Below are 20,340 nucleotides of genomic sequence, written 5' to 3' on the forward strand. Positions count from 1 at the left end.
CTTTCTGATAGCACACTAGCAGCAGGGCCAGCGAGTTCCTGTAATGCATATTCTGCCAATTCAGGCCCGGTGTCTATTTTAGATGCCCAGTAATCAAAGGGGAATGACCTGTGAGGGAGAACATCGATAAGGGAGGAAAAGTAGTTCGTAACCATACTGGACAAATGCTGTCTCCTGTCACTTTGAATCGATGCAGCAGTACCTGTCGTGTCATCGGTCATTACGAAATCACTCCACAACCAGGTCATAAAACCCCTCTGTCCAATGCCACTTCGGATTTGTGCACCTCTAACACCTCTGCCATGTTGCCCCCTACGGCTCGTGTGAGAACCATCACAGCTGCTGTGTGCTGGGAATGCCTGAACCAAACGGTCTACAAGAGTTGCTTGTTTGGTAGCCAATATTTGCTCAAGGTTCTACAGCCAACTGTTTCGTAGATCGTGGGCTAGGCAGAACTGTCCCACTATGGCTGTCCCCTGTGGACCCTGCATCCACCACATTAACCCAGTGCTCCGTGATGGACAGGTATCGTCCCTGGCCATGCCTACTGGTCTATGCATCTGTTGTGAGGTGCACCTTTCCAGTGACTGATTACCTCAGTGCAGTCTTTGACATACTGGTGGAGGGCTGGGATGGCTTTTCTCGCAAAGAAGTGCCGACTGGGTAGGTCATAGCCTGGTACTGCATAGGCCATCAGGTCTTTGAAAGCTTTGCTTTCAACCAACCAGTAGGGCATCATCTCTAACGAGATTAGTATAGCAATGTGGGCGTTCAAACCCTGTGTACGCGGATGAGAGGATGAGTACTTTCTTTTCCTAACGAGAGTCTCTTGTAGGGTGAGCTGGACTGGAGAGCTGCATATGGTGGAACTAGCGGGGGTGGTGGTGGACATGGCGTATTGAGAGAGGGTTGGTGATGGTATTCTTGATGTTGGCCTACATACAGTGTTTCCTACCAATAACCTTGTGATTCCCTGACTTCTTTGGCCTTGCGATGATACCTTCACATTTGCTGTTGGTGGTGTCCTAACTGCTGGGCTTACAGTGAGGTAAGCAATGTAGCGTTGCTGACTGCCTTCATTCTGAGCAGGTGCACCAACGATACGGGACGTTTGGTAGTTAGTCCAGGCTTGCAAGTGCATGCTGGTTAAATCTCTAAGCATGCACGTTGTATTTAAATTTTGAAGATTCTGCCCTCTGCTAAAGGTCTTTGAGCATTTCTTACTGATAACTTTTGACTGATCATTCGGATCTTGGTTAAAAAATTGCCACACTACATTCTTCCTACTATGGAATACCTTTTCAGGCATTGCACGCTGTGCTACTTTCACCGGATGGCCACGCTGTCCTAAAACTGTTTTTGTTTTTGACAAACATTTTTGGCCTGATACGGGCCTGCCAGGTGACAGCTGTTGCGATGTAGATGGCTGGTGCGGATCATCCTCCTCCGCTTCTGAGCTACTGGCAGCGGCACCCTCTTCCCCCAATGGCTACCAATCTGGGTCAACAACTGGGCCATCTATCACCTCCTCTTCAATGTCATGTGCACCTTCCTCTGTGTCACCGTGTAAGGTGCTATAGCGTTCAGGACGGGGCACCATAGTCTCATCAGGGTCAGATTCTGGCTCAGTACACTACGAGGGCAATGTAGTGATCTGAGTCAATGGAACAGCATAATAATCTAGCTGTGGCTGTGCATCAGTGCACTCCATGTCCGATTCATCTTGTAATGGGCAGTTAACAATTTCCCTTTCTAACACAGGCACGGTATGTGAAAAGAGCTCCATGGAGTAACCTGTAGTGTCCCCTGACGCATCCTTCACTTTTGGTTTGGGTGAAGGACACAAGGAAATGTCTTGTTCCTGACCAAGGGCATCCACTGACGACTCGCTGCTTTTATATTTGGAACTTTCTGAAGAGGAGGCGAAAGAGCTAGAGGCTGAGTCAGCAAGGAAAGCCAAAACTTTTTCCTGCTGCTCCGGCTTTAAAAGCGGTTTTCCTACTCCCAGATAAGGGAGCCTTCGAGGCCTTGTGTAGCCAGACGATGACGCTGGCTTAACACCTCCAGCCTTAGGTGCTATTGTGCTTTTGCCACTACCACCAGATGCACCACCACCATCAGTACCAGCTAGCAACCACCACCCACGGGCTCATCCACCAGACTTCCTCATTTTTTGGAAAATCTAACCAAAATAACAACCGTTATATGGTACTGTAAAACAAGGTAGAAGGTGTATATAAACATGCTGAGAATTTAAATCTCCCTTTTTTGGGGGGAGACTGAACCAAAATTCAGGCCCTGTGCATAAAACAACACAATGTAAGTGGCAGAAAATGGCTGGCTGACATACAACAAACTAGCAGGACTGAAGTATATCCACTTTGTGAGAATTTGAATCTCACTTTTTTTTGGGAGACTGAACCAAAACTCAGGCCCAGTGTATATAACAACTTAATCTAAGTGGCAGAAAGTGGCTGGCTGACATACGACAAACTAACAGGACTGAAATATATCCACTTTGTGAGAATTTGAATCTCACTTATTTTTTTGGAGACTGAACCAAAACTCAGGTCCAGTGTATAAAACAACACAATGTAAGTGGCAGAAAGTGTCTGGCTGATATACGACAAACTAACAGGACTGAAGTATATCCACTTTGTGAGAATTTGAATCTCACTTTTTTTTTTTGGAGACTGAACCAAAACTCAGGCCCAGTGTATAAAACAACGCAATGTAAGTGGCAGAAAGTGGCTGGAAGATATATGAAAAAATACAAGGACTGTAGTACAATTTCAATCTCCCTACAATGATCTCAGGACAAGTATGGCAGCAATAAAAAGGACTGCTGCACACAAAAGTGTGGACAAATAAACAAGATAACTGCGCAGAAAGGAGCAACAGGATTTTTGCTTTTAAAAAAGCAGTTGATTTGCACAGCAGCGTGCAAACAGCAATGCAGCTATCAGGGAGCCTTATAAGGCAGCCTAATAAGCTACAGAGCTGATGCACAAAAATATAGCCTCCACTGTCCCTGCAAAAAAAGGTGGTGTTGGACAGTGGAAATCGCTACAGCACAAGAGGTTTGGGGGTTAATCTTCCCTCCCTAACTATATCCCTTCTTCTGACGAAGCTGCAGCAACCTCTCCCTATGCTAAGATCGGCAGAAGTAAGATGGCGGTCAGCGTGCACGCCCCTTTATAGCCCGTGTCGCCGCAGAAAGCAAGCCAATCACTGTCATGCCCTTCTCTAAGATGGTGGGGATCGAGACCTATGTCATCACGCTGCCCACACTCTGCGTCCTCCTTCATTGGCTGAAAAGTGGCGCTGAAAGCGTCATACGAAACGCGACTTTTGCGCGCAGATAGGTGACCTCATTGCCGATCCCATACTAGGATCGGGTCGGGTTTCATGAAACCCGAATTTGCCGAAAGTTTCGCTCAACTTTACTGCCCAGTACTTCTGGGACAACACATTTGGCAGCTCTCTGAGAAACACAGAGGAAAAAAAACTCTTTGTACATTTATTTCCCCAGCTACATCCTTCAGGTGGAGATATGGTGAGTAGGCATCCTTGAGGTGGAGAAATGGTGAGTAGGCATCCCGCCCATCTCTTACCTACTCACCTAAAAACCCACCCATAACATGGCTGCTAAATTCCTTCAGCACATAGCATGCTGAAAATAAACTTATTGGTTTCTAGATCGCGGAGGAAAGCAATCTCTGTGACACATATCTCCCCTCACATACAGTGCCAGTTACCCTGTCACTATATATACAGCTTTGGCAAAAATGAAGAGACCACCACATCAAAACTCCGTCATGGGCAGCCCAATTTCCAAACCTGAACCCCATTGAAAACCTCTGGAATGTAATCAAGAGGATGATGGATAGTGACAGGCCATCAAACAAAGAAGAACTGCTTACATTTTTGCACCAGGAGCAGTGCGAAAGACTGGTGGAAAGCATGCCAAGACGCATGAGAGCTGTGGTTAAAAATCATGGTTATTCCACAAAATATTGATTTCTGAACTCTTCCTGAGTTAAAACATTAGTATTGTTGTTTCTAAATGATTATGAACTTGTTTTCTTTGCATTATTTGAGGTCTGAAAGCCCTAGTTTGTTTTTTTTAATCTTAACCATTTTTCTTTGTCAGAAAAAAATACAAAAAATATTGCTTGGAAATTCGGAGACATGTTGTCAGAAGTTTATAGAATAAAAGAACAATTGACATTTTACTCAAAAATATACCTACAAAGAGAAAAATCACAACAAACTGAACTGCATTGTGTGAATGAGACCTGTTAAAATTGTCATCTGCTTTGCTGCTTCTGTAGTACACCACAGATTTTCTGTGAGAAAATCCCAATGGAAAGTCTACAATATATCTGCCACGTGTGAACATGTAAAGATATGGTATCTTAAAAAGAACCCAGAGCACAGAGCTTGGACCATTACACCTAACATCTCTTTTTTCTCTCTAACAAAAGTCTATGATTGCAAACACATAGGAAGCATTATGGGTCACTTCCTTCTGCGTGCACCACAGGCCACAATCTTCAAGCACCTCAGAAGAAAGGACATTCATGGTATTTTGACCTTTAGCATCAAGATGACCATAATCTGTCACTATCAATTCTGCATCATCTGACCTTAATGAGGGATAATACCAGTGCCACTAACACTTGGTAATCTCCCATAGAGAGACCTATCTGTTCCCACACACTCATGGCAGATGTGATTTCTGTTGTCTTTGGTCATTATGGACAATACAGGAACTTCCCCCGCTGTGTCAGAGCACAGTGAGATGTCAATGGATGTTACTTTTTTACGTGTTTTTTTCGATTCCATCATCCTTTGACAATTATAAATGTTACCAATTACTTAAAAAAATAGCGTCCATATAAGATTAAGAAATCTCTGTACTGCACCTTTGGTATATCGTGTCAAATAATGCAGGTTGTAATAATATAACAAAACATTGCTGATACATATAGTACATTGAGCTGCGTAGTCAGTGTTAGCATTGTTACAGGTTGTGTACATGATACTTTGTAACCCAACACTACTCTGGGAACCCTTGTAAATTATGCACGTCTCTCAGCGCACGTGTACACAAACCCTTTATTCATTCCCATTATTAACAACTGATGAAGGGACATATGGAAAGCAGAACAGTGTATTGTACCCATGCGATCAGCTCCATTCCAATGACACAAAGGAGCATCAGATTTAATACAACTACTCCGAAATATGGTCTACAACACTATCTACCCAATATCTATAAACATAGCATTAGGGTCCTACCTCTATGCACACTTACTGTTCTGATGCCATTCTCAAAGGCATCACGGGCAAGAGGTGCTGGTCCATCCACGGTTTTGCCGTCATCATCTGGACCCCAGCTTGCACTGTAGATATGTACATGCTGTGGATTTAGACTGAGGGATTTAGCTTCTACCATATCTGTTACATCTCCATCCAACATGCGCACGCCTGTAGGTACACAAAAAAAAGCATAATGTCTCTGATGACATTAAGTAATGAAAATCTAGTGTTAAAGGGAACCTGTTACCAGAAAAAATGCTATTAACCTGCAGATTTATGGGGTTAATCTGCAGGTTAAAGGGAACCTGTCAGCAGGATTGTTCTGAGTAACCTACACACAGTGTCAGGTTGGCGCTGTTATACTGAATAAAATGCTAAATGGGGTGATGAAACCCGTCTTGTGGTTGTGTGTTTAATCTTTTATTTTAATAACATGATTAACCTGTCCAACGTCCGCACTTACCCGAAAGCTGCAGGGAGAAAATGAACTTTATTACCCCCAGCAGCGTTCTGGTATCAGTCCCGGGGGTTGCAGATTACGGTAACCCATATCCCATATCAGGCAAATAACGTTTTTTCTAGTGACAGGTTCCCTATAAATAAAAAATATAATACTGACTTAATGTAGAGAATTCAGGGAATACTGGTAAAAGCCTGATATTTTATACACTACACAGCCACTTATAGAGAAATTCCAATGTAATATGTATTATTAATGCATTATCTGAAATAAAATTAAATACATCAATCACCTAATCAATAATTAGAAATACCTTAAAATGTTCAAATTTGACTAAATCTAAGTGAACAACTAACTTTATGGCTTGCTTTCCCAATATGTTACAAAAAAAACACATATGGACTTTTTGTGTAGTCTTACCACAACACAACAACATGCATTGATATAATTATTGTAAATAATGATATATATATATATATATATATATATATATATATATATATATATATATATATATATATATATATATATATATATATATATATATATATATATATATATATATATATATATATATATATATATATATATATATTGTTGCAAAGCCAGGCTAAAGCCAGTCTTAAATCCTACAACTGCAGGTCTTGATTAGACACTTCTGACTTGATTTGACTAAGAACAAGGGCCTGCTGGATGAAGCAGAGTTGAGTGTGATGTTGATGAATGACCAGCAAAAATGTGAGCTAGAGCTGAGACAGAGGCATGGCAGGGTATCTCTCTGAGTGGAGACTGCACATGTCAGCTAGGAAAGCTGAGCAGCCTATGTTGGAGCTGCAGAGAACTGTGTGGAAGCTGAAGCCTGTTTAGTGTGAACTGTGTCCGAAGTTGAACATTTCCGTTTGGCCTAGAAGCTGTTGGAGCTCAGGCTGAAGGGGATACTGAGACTAGTGGGATTGGGACTCTTCTGTGTATCAAGTTTGCTCTGGGAGAAAGAACTATAATCTGCTAAATTATCTGTTTATTTGCTGTGATAAATTTACGCACAGAAGAGGCTGTTTTTGGTTATGATTCATTAGTTTTATATATACACACATACACTGTATATATATTTATAAGGCACTCCAAAACAAAAGAAATGTGGGTGCTTAAGCAAGGGTTGCACCCACTTCAATAAGAAATACTGTGCAGGGAAATACTCGGCACTCCAAAATAAGTCATGTATATTTTATGAGGCAATCCAAAAAAGGGGTCGGTGATGTTTCAGCTCCAAGACATGGGCCTTTATCAAACACAGATTGCTGATTAAATCTAATAGTCTCTCAGATAACAGCGCTATAGAGAGGCTGGGAACCCAGCACCACTCAACTTTTTTTTGCCTTTCTATAGCTCTGTTATCCAAGAGACTTCTGATCCCTTTTTTGTATAGCCTAATAAAATATAGTTCACGTATTTTGGAGTTACGAGTATCTCACTATATATATATACATATATATATATATATATATATATATATATATATATATATATATATATATGATGAGGGGGAAAAACATGTACCTCCAATCCTGGCGTTGAAGGCTATTCCAACAGTACAGTGAGAATTATTTGCAGTGGCAGCAACTTCTCCAGCACAGCGAGTTCCATGTCTGAGGAAAGTATGAAAACAAAAACTTTAATTTACAAAGGAAAGAAAAGGACAAAAAAAGTGCAAAGTACAACACAATTACAAGAAATTATTATTATCCTATTATTATTACCCTGTTGTCTTGTGTGCAATTCTTCATTATATAGTACCCTTCATGCACAGTTTCAGTGTTTTTATTGCTTTAAAAAAAATGCCATAAATGTCAAGCGTTTTTTGTTTTTTTTTACAAGCATTTATGTTTTTTTTCTTGTTTCAATTTTTACATGCATTTCTACTGGTGTATTTTTTTCCAAGTCCTTTGGGTGAGCTTTTGAGTAAAACAGCAAAAAATTTGACTAACCCTAAAAGTGCATTGTGTTTGGGGTGTTGCATATTTCACACCAAAAAAACATCAGAATGCTAAAAAAAACAAAATAGAAAAGGCCTTAAAAATTTAGCATTTTTTAAATAAATATGTGTGAACTCAGCCTACATCTCCTGAGGCTTTTAAAAGAAAGAAAAAGAATGAGTACAGAATGAAAGAACACCCCATACAATATTCATTTGTTTAGCAAGTAAAAAAAAAAAGGTGATATCAAAGTCAACAAATGCACAGATTGATGTGAGAAATCAGGATTCATTCTGTCTTTTTTGTCCCCATTTAATGCTATTAGGCCATGTGCACACGTTCAGGATTTTTAGCGTTTTTTTCGCATTTTTTCGCTATAAAAACGTGATAAAAACGCGAAAAAAACGCTAACATATGCCTCCTATTATTTACCGTGTATTCCGCATTTTTTGTGCAAATGTTGCGATTTTTTCCGCGAAAAAATCGCATCGCGGAAAAAAAAGCAACAAACAACAAAAAATGCGGAATTGCGGGGATTCCGCACACCTAGGAGTGCATTGATCTGCTTACTTCCCGCACGGGGCTGTGCACACCATGCGGGAAGTAAGCAGATTATGTGCGGTTGGTACCCAGGGTGGAGGAAAGGAGACTCTCCTCCACGCACTGGGCACCATATAATTGGCCAAAAATAAAAGAATTAAAATAAAAAATAGTCCTATACTCACCTTCGATGTCCCCCACAGTGTTCCCGCCTCACCGCTGCATGCTGCCGCTTCGGTTCCTGTAGCTGGTGTGCGGTGAAGGACCTGTGATGACGTCACTGTCTTGTGATTGGTCGTGAGCGGTCATGTGACTGCTCACGTGACCGCTCACACGACTGCGACGTCATGGAAGGTCCTGCGCGCACACACCAGCTATAGGAAGAGGAACGGACGCCGCTGAGGAGATCGTCTGGGTGAGTATAAGCATTTATTTTTTTTTTTTATTATTTTTAAACATTCTATCTTTTACTATTGATGCTGCATAGGCTGCATCTATAGTAAAAAGTTGGTCACACTTGTCAAACACTATGTTTGACAAGTGTGACCAACCTGTCAGTCAGTTTTCCAAGCGATGTTACAGATCGCTTGGAAAACTTTAGCATTCTGCAAGCTAATTACGCTTGCAGAATGCTAAAAAAAACACGAAAAAAACGGAAAAAAAACGCAAAAAAAAAATGCGGATTTCTTGCAGAAAATTTCCGGTTTTCTTCAGGAAATTTCTGCAAGAAATCCGGACGTGAAGTCTATCACTCAGCACTTTTACACTGAAACCTCCCTACACATTCCACGTCCCTGAGATTCTGGATCGAATCAGACACTGAGACACAACTAACTCTGAATCCCACAAATCACCAGATTGTTTCACACAAATACTAAATTACCGTAGATTCACTTATCATCCTCAGCATAATATGCAAAATTGATATGACTGCACCCTGAGGTGGTATTCACACATGTCAGTTTGGTTGCATTTTTGGCCACTATTTTATATTTCGTGGCTAGAGATGAGCAACTTTATTCGTGTGGAATTTAATTCTCCAGAATACTTTTTTTGCATTTTGCTGTGTGCATATTCAGTAGAATTGCAGCAAGCTACGGCCATCATTTTACAGAACCATAGAGGGCCAGGAAAACTGTTAAAAAAAATAAAATAATAATAATACTCACTTCACTGCTTTCCTGTCCTGCCGCCCGCCTTTCAGTCTTCTGTACCTCTTTTTTACTCATTCCCCCTCCTCTTCAGCCGCTTCACTTCAAGTACTGGCTTCCATCGTTAACTAGGCCTCTGATGACACTGCATCTCATGACTCATGTTGTGATAAATTATGACTTTACGATGTACATTTCCGAAGGCCTAGTCAACGTAGTGAGATCAAAGGTCTAGTCACACTGGAAGCCATGGAATAGAGTGAAGCGGCCAAAGAGGATATGTGCGACAAGGAAAAGTAAAGGAAGAGGAGCATAGGACCCAACAACAGGCTGGGATGGTGGGCTATGGGGACAGCAGGACAGGTGAGCAGTGAGATACTCTTTTTTTTTTTTTTACATTCTACTTTGACATAATGAAGAACATTTAAGTTGCAGAGAATAACTTTGCTGCAAATCAAATTTCCCCGTAAAATCTATGTGATTTGCTTTCCGTTTGATTTGCAGAATTTGAATCTTTGCAGATTTTCATGGCTAATTTGAAAAAAGAAAATGCAGTAAGTACTGTCTACATACAATTTTAATTTAAGGACTCATACTGGGTCAGACCATACAACTGTATGTATATAACAAGAGTGACACATTGAAGTTTCTCCATGTCTAGAAGATCTTCATCATTTTATCGGTTTAGTAATTGTCAATTGTTCTGCACTGTCTTCTTCAGTTGTCCCACGTGTGTACATAGAACAATGGCTTCATGTTTTCCTGCCTGCACATCTATGTATAATGTGCTCGTAAAACATGAAAAAAGCAAAGTGCTTTTACCAAGCGCTAAAACCTCATAAAAATATCAGCTGTGCTCTGTGAAAGTACAGCTAAAAGATGTCCAAATGTCACCAGTCTCTGACATTATCCATGAGATGAACATACCCATCATATTGGTGTCCATCACACAATGGGGGTCAAACACAAAATGGGCCAAAATGTATTTAAAGAAATGTCAAACGGCTAATAAACATGTCATCTTTATTTCTCATAGAAGCTACTCATTGTGGAATTTTTCTAACATTTGTACCCTTACATTGTATTTGTTGAAAGGATTGTCCATTACTTGGTCAACTCATATTAATGTGCCCAGGGCGGTGTGGTGAAAGAAATGTAAAAAAATAGATACTCGTCTTCTGGACCGCTGCCACTCCTCAATACTCAGCACTTGTCCCTGTGGTCTACTGGCATCAACATCTCTATGGATTACCATGTGAGTGCTGCAGCTAATCAAAGGCCGATGATTGGCTGCAATGTTCATATTTTATCTGAGTCGGAAGAACATATTTTCCACATATGTTTTTCACAAAAAACATCCATTGTTTATCTAATAGCTATGAATATAATTTTTCATACAATTTATAGAAGTCCCTTCCAAAAAATTCTAAGGATGGTGCTGGGATTTTGGCCAAAACATAGGTGATGTGGCCAAAGATTGCTATTTGCAGCTGCGGCTATATCACACCAAAAAAACCACCCTTATGGTACAGTGACTGCAATAAGCAAATTGTAAAATATCCAACTGGGTATAATTTTTTTCAACTTCCTTGTTACGGCCCCCGAGGGGTCACAATGCCAACCCCATTAACCTGCATTACGTTGTAATATAGCGCCATCACGCAGTGATCTTCGTCCATGCGACCTGTTTCACGGCCAAAGTCACTGTGCAACCCCAGTCTTGCAGAAAGCCATTTTGTATGTTCTTGAAAGTAAAACAGATGAGACCAACGATTTACAGAGTTAGATGTCTTTCATCAGTGGCGCCTGCAGACTACGTAGATTTTATATGAAACTCTATATGCGGGATACCACTAGCTCTGTGATTTTTCTGAGCAGGTGAACATACACATGAAAATTTTCAAGCAGTAAAAGAAGATATCACTGGAAGGTAATTGACTTCCCAACTCCACTCAGAATTCCAGCAGCGTTTAACTCTGCGTGAGCTGTGACATTTTGAGTAGACTGTTGCTCTTAAATGTCATAGGTCCCCAGAGATGATTGAAAAGTGTCCAGCATACCGCTTTCTGATGGAAAGATGCATTTTAACGCCACTTCTTATCTTCCATGGCTAAATCCCTTTGCAGATAGATAATGATCACAGCAACTTTGCTTTTATGTCTGCAAGCGATGACAGTTAGCGACAGGTGGCTATCTAAAATGATCATGATATTGCAGAATACAAAGTTATAGTTTTCAGATAATCTGTAGTATTGAACTCAATACAAAAACTGTAATTGCATGGGGAAAGTCAGGGATCATTAACACGTCAGTTTTTTTATGTACTACAAAAATTAACTGAGTTTTATCAATGATTTCATCAGAGTTTCATCAAAAAGTGTGGTCAGAGTTTCATGAGTTTTTTTCGTGGATGATAAAAAAAGTTTCTCCACATTCTATCAATCAGTCAGTGAAAACTGCACAGCGCCTAGATGGCATCTAAATGATGTCAGATCTTTAAACATTGCCGATTCTGATCCGACACTAGAATCAATATTGGACGTCTGAATGATTTTGCACAGACCACTTGGGTTGAGGAAAAAATCTAACATGGGATCTGCCTCATAGAGTATCACAGACACAAGGGCTATCAGTGAAAATGATGGATAGCTCTCAAATATGAAAAACTAACATGTGTATAAGCCCTATCACTTGAAATATTCAGATCAGTATTGTGAAGACAAAAGACTTAGGATATTTTAGTGCTTGTCAACAAGCAGCAATGGCAGAAGGTATATCAGACGCTTAATAATAAGCCTGTACAGGTAGAAATGAGCACTCATGTTCATACTCCTGGCCAGTAAAATGCCTGAGAAGGCTTATAGGCTATCATCTTTATATAGTGCACTCACTCTTTCCACCTTAGCAAAAAAATGTGATAAATGCCTTAAAATAAAAAACTGTCATTGACCAGGTCCCAGCAAATAATGACTAAAGCTTTTATTTAAAAAAAAAAATAGTTCTATTCTTTTGGTACAACTTTCCTTCCAAAGCTTTAGCATCAATTTACAGTGGATCAGTGACTAACACTGCAGCTTTGCATTGCTGGGGTCTTGGGTTCAAATCCCACCAAGTACAACATCTGCAAGTACTGTTCATGTTCTCCCTGGGTTTGCGAGGGTTTCCTCTGGGTACTCTAGTTTCCTCCCAAACTCCAAAAACATACCGTGGCATGTAAAAGTTTGGGCACCCCTGGTCAAAATTACTGTTCTTGTTAATGGTTAAGCAAGTTGAAGATGAAATGATCTCTAAAAGGCCTAAAGTTAAAGATGACACATTGCCTTTGTATTTTAGGCAAAAAGAAAAAAATATATAATTGTCATTTTTTCCATATTAAAATTTACAAAAAGGAAAATGGGCAGATGAAAAAGTTTAGGTTTACTTGGAGACTTGTGTGCTCACAAAACTTTCACCAAGGTTTGAGAACTTAATTAGCCTGTTAGGGTTATGGCTTGTTCACTATCATCGCTGGGAAAGGCCCGGTGATGCAAATTTCCCAGCTTTATAAAAACCCAGCCTCCTCAAACCTACTGCCAAAAAACAGCAGCCATGGGTTCTTCTAAGCAGATGCCTAGCACTCTGAAAATTACAATGGTGCAGGCACACAAAGCAGGAGAAGACTATAAGAAGATAGCAAATCATTTTCAAGTTGTCCTTTCCTCACTTTAAAACGTAATTAAGAAAGGTAATTTAACAGAAACAGTGGAGGACAAGATAATGTCTGGAAGACCAAGCTAAATTTCAGTTGGAGCTGATCGTAAGTTTGCTAGCGAGGCAATTCAGAACCCCTGGTTGACTGCAAAAGACCTTCAGAAAGATTTAGTAAACACTGGAGTTGTGGAACATTGTTCTACTGATGGCCCCAACCCCATTAATAAGGCAAGAAATCCCACTTATTAAACCTGACAGGGCGCACCTGTGAAGTGAAAGCCATACCCTGTGACTACCTCTTGAAGCTCATCAAGAGAATGCCAAGAGTGTGCAAAGCAGTCATCAAAGCAAAACGTGGCTACTTTGAAGAACCTTGAATATAAGACATATTTTCAGTTGTTTCACACTTTTTTGTTAAGTATATAATTCCACATGTGTTAATTCATAGTTTTGATGCCTTCAGTGTGAATGTACAATTTTCATAGTCACGAAAATACAGAAAAATCTTTAAATGAGAAGGTGTGTCCAAACTTTTGGTCTGTACTGTATATATATATTGTGGCAGTACAACTCTCTTGGCGGTACATGGAGGTAGAAAAACAGGAAAACTGTCTCTTTAAGTCTTCAGTTGGTTTATTATAATGCAGCATAAACTAACTAGAAGTGGAAAGTAAACACAGCCCAGCAGGCAAAAACAGAAAAACAACAAAGAAAATAAAAATACTGTAACAGAGTCCATGCGTTGCAGGTAACATCCTGCTCTGCAGCAACACAGGTTCAGTCTTTCCTCCACAAGACACAAAACCACTGGAGAAACCCCTCTCCAGTCTTGCTGAGCAAAGATTGCCTGTGAAGCCAAGTCATTTAAGCCCCTGACCATGTGACTCTTTCCCCATGTGACTGAACACATGAATGTGACATCACACAGGTCCTGTCAGCTCAGCAGGTAGAGACATTCTCCCACCCGCTCTATGAATGTCCACATAAAAGTAGCCCATTATGCAACTTTACTTAAACCTCACAGCACGTAGTGTGCTGTAGGAAATCACTTTAGGTTTTACATCACTGAAGCCATTAAGCGTAGTGTCACACATCTCTGATTTAGCACTCTACCTGTATATATATACAGGGTGGTCCAAAAGTAGGTGGACAGAAAATAATAACATTTATTTTGATTTATATATAAAATTATTTTTACTAACACAAGCATAACATTGACAATTACATTTTTGTTCTGAACAATAATACAAAAGCCCTTAAATTTTATCAATGCAGGTGCTCAAACTGTTTTACATCACAATTTGCATAGCTTTGAAATCTGCCTCTTCCGCTTCGAAAAACATTTTGGTCCAAGTCTCTTAGGGTATTAATTTCTTGAAGTGCATCTCATATGTAATTTTTCAAATCACTGACACTTTTTGGTTTTCGACTATAAACTTTGTCCTTGAGCACTCCCCAAAAGAAAAAATCCATTGGGGTCAAGTCTTGTGAACGTGCCGGTTAATCAAGTAGGCCTCTTCGGCCAATTCATTTATTAGGAAATGTTTCATCAAGATACTCGCGGACAACTCTTCAATAATGTGGAGGGGCTCCATCTTTATGAAAATAAAGGTCATTTGAATTAGGCTGTTGCTGAAACTGGGGAACAACTTGATTCATTAGAATTTCGAGATACTTATCTCTGTGACTGCTCCAAAAAAAAAAGTGGTCCAAAAACACCAAAACTTGAAATACCGCCCCAAACATTGACACCAGACTCATTTAGTTGTTGCTCTAATGTTAAATGCATGTTCTCATTATACCAGTAAATACAATTATGCCTGTTAATAAGACCAGATAATTTGAAAGAAGCTTCATCACTCCACATAATGTTATCTAAAATTACTGGATTTTCTTCAATTTTGTTACGCATAATCTCACGAAATTGCAGCCGCCTGTCTGGATCATCCTCCAATAAACCATGAATTAGACATGGAGAATAAGCTTTCCACCCAATAGATTTCAGGATTCGCATGATGGAAGCTCGTGAAATTCCCAATTCTAAAGAGACTCTTCTGAAGGACTTTTTTGGACTCTGAACAAATGTTTCAGCAACAAGTTGTTTATTATTTTCTGTACAGGCTGTTTTGGGTCGACCAGTTTTTGGAGCATTAAGGATTGAGCCAGTGGCATCGAATTTGTCACGAAAGCGGTAAATGGTTTGTCTCTTTGGGGCTTGAGTACCAAATGTTTCAACCCAATTTTCTCTAGCTGTTTCAGCATTTTGAGATTTCCAATACTCTTTTAAAATCCATTTTCTTTAATCTCTATTTAAATTATTTGCCATTATAGGTTATCTGAATTATCTGAAAAGAAAACAGATTTGGAGGAGATTTATCTGTGAAAACTGGATCTGTGAAACTGACTCACTGATTCCACCTTTCATTTTCCAAAGAGTCTGTGAAGAATGAAAAGTAGAATCTGATTGGTTGCTAAGGGCAACTGAGTAAGTTTCACTTTACACCATGTCTGACAAATCTCCCCCTTCATAACCCTATTACACATACTGTCCACCTACTTCTGGACACCCTGTATATATATATATATATATATATATATATATATATATACATCGTATGTTGCAGTTTATATGATGCACCCCAAATTTTGGAGAAAATGTTTTTTTTTAACAAAATGGTGGTGCTTCTTATAATCTGTGCATCTTATTGCTTACCCGAGGTGGCGGCTGTGGTGAAGCAGGATCCTAGGGTCACTGCTGGCGGAGGCAAGAGTGGCATGTTGCTGCAGGCCGCAGGCTGGGTATAGGGGGTGATCCGAGATACGACGCTGCAGGTGTTCAGTGGTGTGGGGCTTCCGCTGACATTTTGTGAAAGCCCAGAGCACCCGCACTTCAATGGTGGACTCCGGGAAAATGGACACCAGGGGCAGAATGCGCAGATGGAGATCTCGGCACCAAGATCTCAGGAGACAAAATATCGGCGGAGCCTGAGCACCACCGAACACCCGCAGCGTCGTATCTCCAAACACCCCCTTCTCCCAGCCTGCGGCCCGCAGAAACGTGCCACTCTTGCTGCTGCCAGCAGTGGCCCTGGGCCCCCGCTCCACCACAGCTGGTAAGGTATATTTGAATAAATTCATTACAACTACAAAGGTGATATTATAATGGCCTAATTGTCTGACAGTGAGGGCAAGATTTCCAATGAGGAACAGATGAATTCCTGCAGTAAAGAACATTTTCTAAGGCCACGTGCACACATTAAGCACTTTGTGAGTTTTTAACTTTAGTATGAGTGAGTCAAAACCAGGAGTGGAACATTCAGAGGACTAGTATAATAGAAACACGTCAGCACTTACTCATTCTTCACCCACTCCTAGCTTTGGCTTACAGATACTGATGTAATATACTCATCAAATACTGATCCTGTGACCGTAGCACAGAGCCTCCTTCACACGCCCTTGTTGTCTCCGTTTTTTTCACGGATACAACACATACCCATTATAATCTATGGTGCTATTCAAATGTCCATGTTTTTCCTGGACCATAGGTTTGTGCAAATCACAAGGTGACATGTAGCTTTCTTCCAACAGCACGGATTATATGTACCAATATTGGAACAAAAAAACATGTACAGCACAAGGACGTCATCCGTGTGCCATCCGCCTGCTGTCCTTGTTTAACATTGCCAAACATAGGAAAAGCTTTTTAATTTATTTATTTCTTTATCCATCCGTGAAAAACACTGATGGTAAAAACGGGCAGATGGCTGACACACTGATGGTAAAAAAAAATCGGACAGACGGACCATACACTGATGACCGGTAGTATTGTTTCATGTACGTGTTTAAACATCAACGTGTAATTGAGGCCTAAAGCTGAGTTCATATCTGTATTATTAAAAAATTACAAAGCTAGAACCATTGCATGAATAAGACGAGCGTCACGCAAAGAACTATATTGAAACTGAATGGGTTAATGATGTTGCAACATAGTTTGTCTCCATTCCAGATTCTGTACCTGCCCATTACACTGAGGTATTGGAAGAATTTCCTCCCGCTGTCCTGCAGGAAGCCAGAAGAAGAGCTGCAGGATAGAGAGTGCCTAGAATTCGCCTGTCTGTGATCCAGCGCTGGGCGGAGTTCTTTGAAACTCAGAAACGTGTTGAATAAAGACCACATTTAATAATACCTTCGGACTACATGATTCAGCAGCGCAGAATTTGACCACGTTCTCCTACATTGTATTGTCACTACAGTTGCACATATTATTCAGAAATTTAAGATCCATGTGACTGTAGCCAACCTCCCTGGATGTGGCTGCAGGAGGAAAATTGATGACAAATCAAAGAGATGGATAATACGAATGGTACCAAAGGAGCCCAGGAAAACTTCTAAACAGATTAAAGGTGAACTTCAAGATGAAGGAACATCAGTGTCAGATTTCACCATCCATCGTTGTATGAGCCAAACTGGACTTCATGGGAGACGAACAAGGAGGACACCATTGAATTTTCCAAACTACATGTTGACAAGGCACAAAGCTTCTGGGAGAATGTCCTATGGACATAGGAGACAAAAATCGAACTTTTTGACAAGGCACATCAGCTCTATGTTCACAGATGGAAAAATGAAGCATATCAAGAAAAGAACACTGTCCCTACTGTGAAACATGGAGGAGGTTCTGCTATGCTCTGGGGCTGCTTTGTTGCATCTGGCACAGGGTGTCTAGAATCTGTGCAGGGTACAATGAAATCTCAAGACTATCAAGGGATTCTAGTGAGAAATGTGCTGCCTAGTGTCAGAAAGCTTGGTCTCAGTCGCAGGTCATGGGTCTTACTACAGTATAATGACCCAAAACACACAGCTACAAACACCCAAGAATGGCCAAAAGGAAAGCATTGGACTATTCTGAAGTGACCTTCTATGAGCCCTGACCTAATTCCTATTGAACCTACAAGAGAAAAAATGAGCAAACACCCTGCTGTAAATAAGTAAATAGCAAAAAGTGCATCTAAATAACAGAGTTTTAAGTAATGCTGTTTTTGATCAAAAATAGCATAAAAGCCATCCATGGTTAGTTATCTTACTTTTGAGCATCTTTGTAAAGAGCTGAAACATGCTATCCTAAAAAGGCAACCTTCAAACACTGGAGCAGTTTACTCTCGAGGAGTTGGCCAAAATACCTGTCGAGAGGTGCAGAAGTCACATTGACAGTTACAGGAATCGTTTGATTGCAGTAATTGCCTCAAAAGGTTGTGCAAGAAAATATTAAGTTAAGGGTACCATAATTTCTGTCCAGGCCTATTTCATGAGTTTTATTTATTTTTTTTTAATTCTGTGGAAGCATGGTTGAAAAGCAATGTCTGACTTTCATTTGTTAATTTTCATAGATCTTTTATTTATTACTTTTGTCAGATTCAAGTTATTTCTCTGACTATTGTGGGTTTTTCTGTAATTAAACAAGGGGTAACAACAATTATGACCACATGTGTATAACCTGCAGATGTCATAATAGGGTCTTACTAGAAAGGGATGTCCTATTGAGACATGACTTTATTATTTCAACAGGATGATGAGGATTAACAGCGATCAGACATCTTTGGTGCTGCTTATCTTTGGGGTAATTGAAGGATTTGACAAGGAAAAGATCCAACCTGGCGATTTTTTCTTTCGTCTGATGACGCACACCAGTGGATTGTATGGAGGTCCGTACTGATATTAGCTTGCGGTCAGATCTAGTCTTTATGGTCAGCCACATTCTTCATTAAAATCTTATGTGTTACCTGCAGCAAATCTTACAACTGTGAATTAAGGCATTATAGCTCAGAGCCATAAAATAGTGCAAAAATCAAGAAGAGGTTGTCACCTCTTCTTGAACCTTAAAATGTGTCGGGTGCTGAGGTGCGTGTGTGAAGGGAGCAGTCTCCACACACGTCATGAATGTTATATCTGAGCATCTTTTCTTCTTTATGGGCCAATTCAATGTACAAAGGGAAGTTATAAATAAATCAAAAAGCTACTGCAAGGTGGTCGAACCTCGAGAGGAAACATGTTTAAACAACATAAAGAGCCTTTGCCTGAGAAACTCCAAATCGGAGAGCGCGTGCTTGATTTCACTGAAGTTCCTTTATTGTTTATAATGAAGAGGAACAAGTTCCCAGGCTTTTTAAATTACAGTCTAAAGAGACACAGGGCTAAAAAGGTTGTGCATTTATTCTTTGTGTTACTGTCAGGATGATAAAGTAGGCTGAAAGACTGCAGGAAACCTTGGTTACACAAAATGGTGCATTATTACGAAAAGCTTGATGGGCATGCTTATACCTGGGGAAAACGTATTTTTTGCAATATTGGAAAACCCCAATAGATTTATTCACAAGTGTCCCATCCCATATGTAATAGTACAGAACCAATAATACTAAGCATTCATAAAAAACAAATGCATGGCTACTTGATTAATTTGGGTATTATGCAATGATATCTTTTACACATCCGAATTTTGATATGTTGGTTACATTTCCTAATTAGTAAGGTCTTAGGTTGGATTCACATATGGCCTTTGCTGTGTCTTCATTTCCATCCAATGTTTAACAAAAATGCTGGATGGAAACTGATGGAGGAACTGATCCCATTGTTTTCAATGGCATCACTTCCACCTGTCTGGCGTATGAGTTTTTGCTCTGGGCACCTGCAGGTCGACAGAGAAACTTCTTTTCAGGCAATCTTAACTATTTATTTACTTTTAGGAGCTGTCAAACTTGGACCACACTTCCATGTACCCTGATAGGCACTCCCTTATACTCTGTGCGCAAAAGGTTATTAAATCTGAAACCTGAATATTTAAGAAAGTAACATTGAGATATTGTAAAAAAATGTATAAAAAAGCTAAAGTTGTTCATACATAACTGAAGCCCTTGACCCCTTAAAAAACATTATTTGTATGTGATGCATTTAATAATGCACTATAGAATTTAAAGTAATTGGCCACATAAAAAAAATCTTAAATAAAAGCCATTAACCCCTTTACCCCCAAGAGTTGTTTGCACGTTAATGACCGGGCCAATTTTTACAATTCTGACCACTGTCCCTTTATGAGGTTATAACTCTGGAACACTTCAACGGATCCTGGTAATTCTGACATTGTTTTCTTGTGACATATTGTACTTCATTATAGTGGTAACATTTCTTTGATATTACCTGCGTTTAT

The 20,340-nt window shown here is 40.0% G+C and overlaps 1 protein-coding gene across 3 annotated transcripts in view; it reads right to left on the bottom strand.

Moving 5' to 3' along the window:
- PCSK5 (proprotein convertase subtilisin/kexin type 5) overlaps window positions 1-20,340 on the bottom strand; it is a 738,778-nt gene that overhangs the window by 396,876 nt on the left and 321,562 nt on the right. For all 3 annotated transcript variants that reach the window (XM_077249026.1, XM_077249027.1, XM_077249028.1), the window contains exons 6-7: window positions 7,343-7,431; window positions 5,321-5,493 (exon numbers count right to left, since the gene is read on the bottom strand). In XM_077249026.1, coding sequence (XP_077105141.1) covers window positions 5,321-5,493; window positions 7,343-7,431 — 262 coding nt within the window. The remainder of the gene's footprint in view (window positions 1-5,320; window positions 5,494-7,342; window positions 7,432-20,340) is intronic.

Source organism: Ranitomeya variabilis, chromosome 1 (assembly GCF_051348905.1).
Source record: "Ranitomeya variabilis isolate aRanVar5 chromosome 1, aRanVar5.hap1, whole genome shotgun sequence".
In the NCBI taxonomy this organism is placed as follows: Eukaryota; Metazoa; Chordata; class Amphibia; order Anura; family Dendrobatidae; genus Ranitomeya; species Ranitomeya variabilis.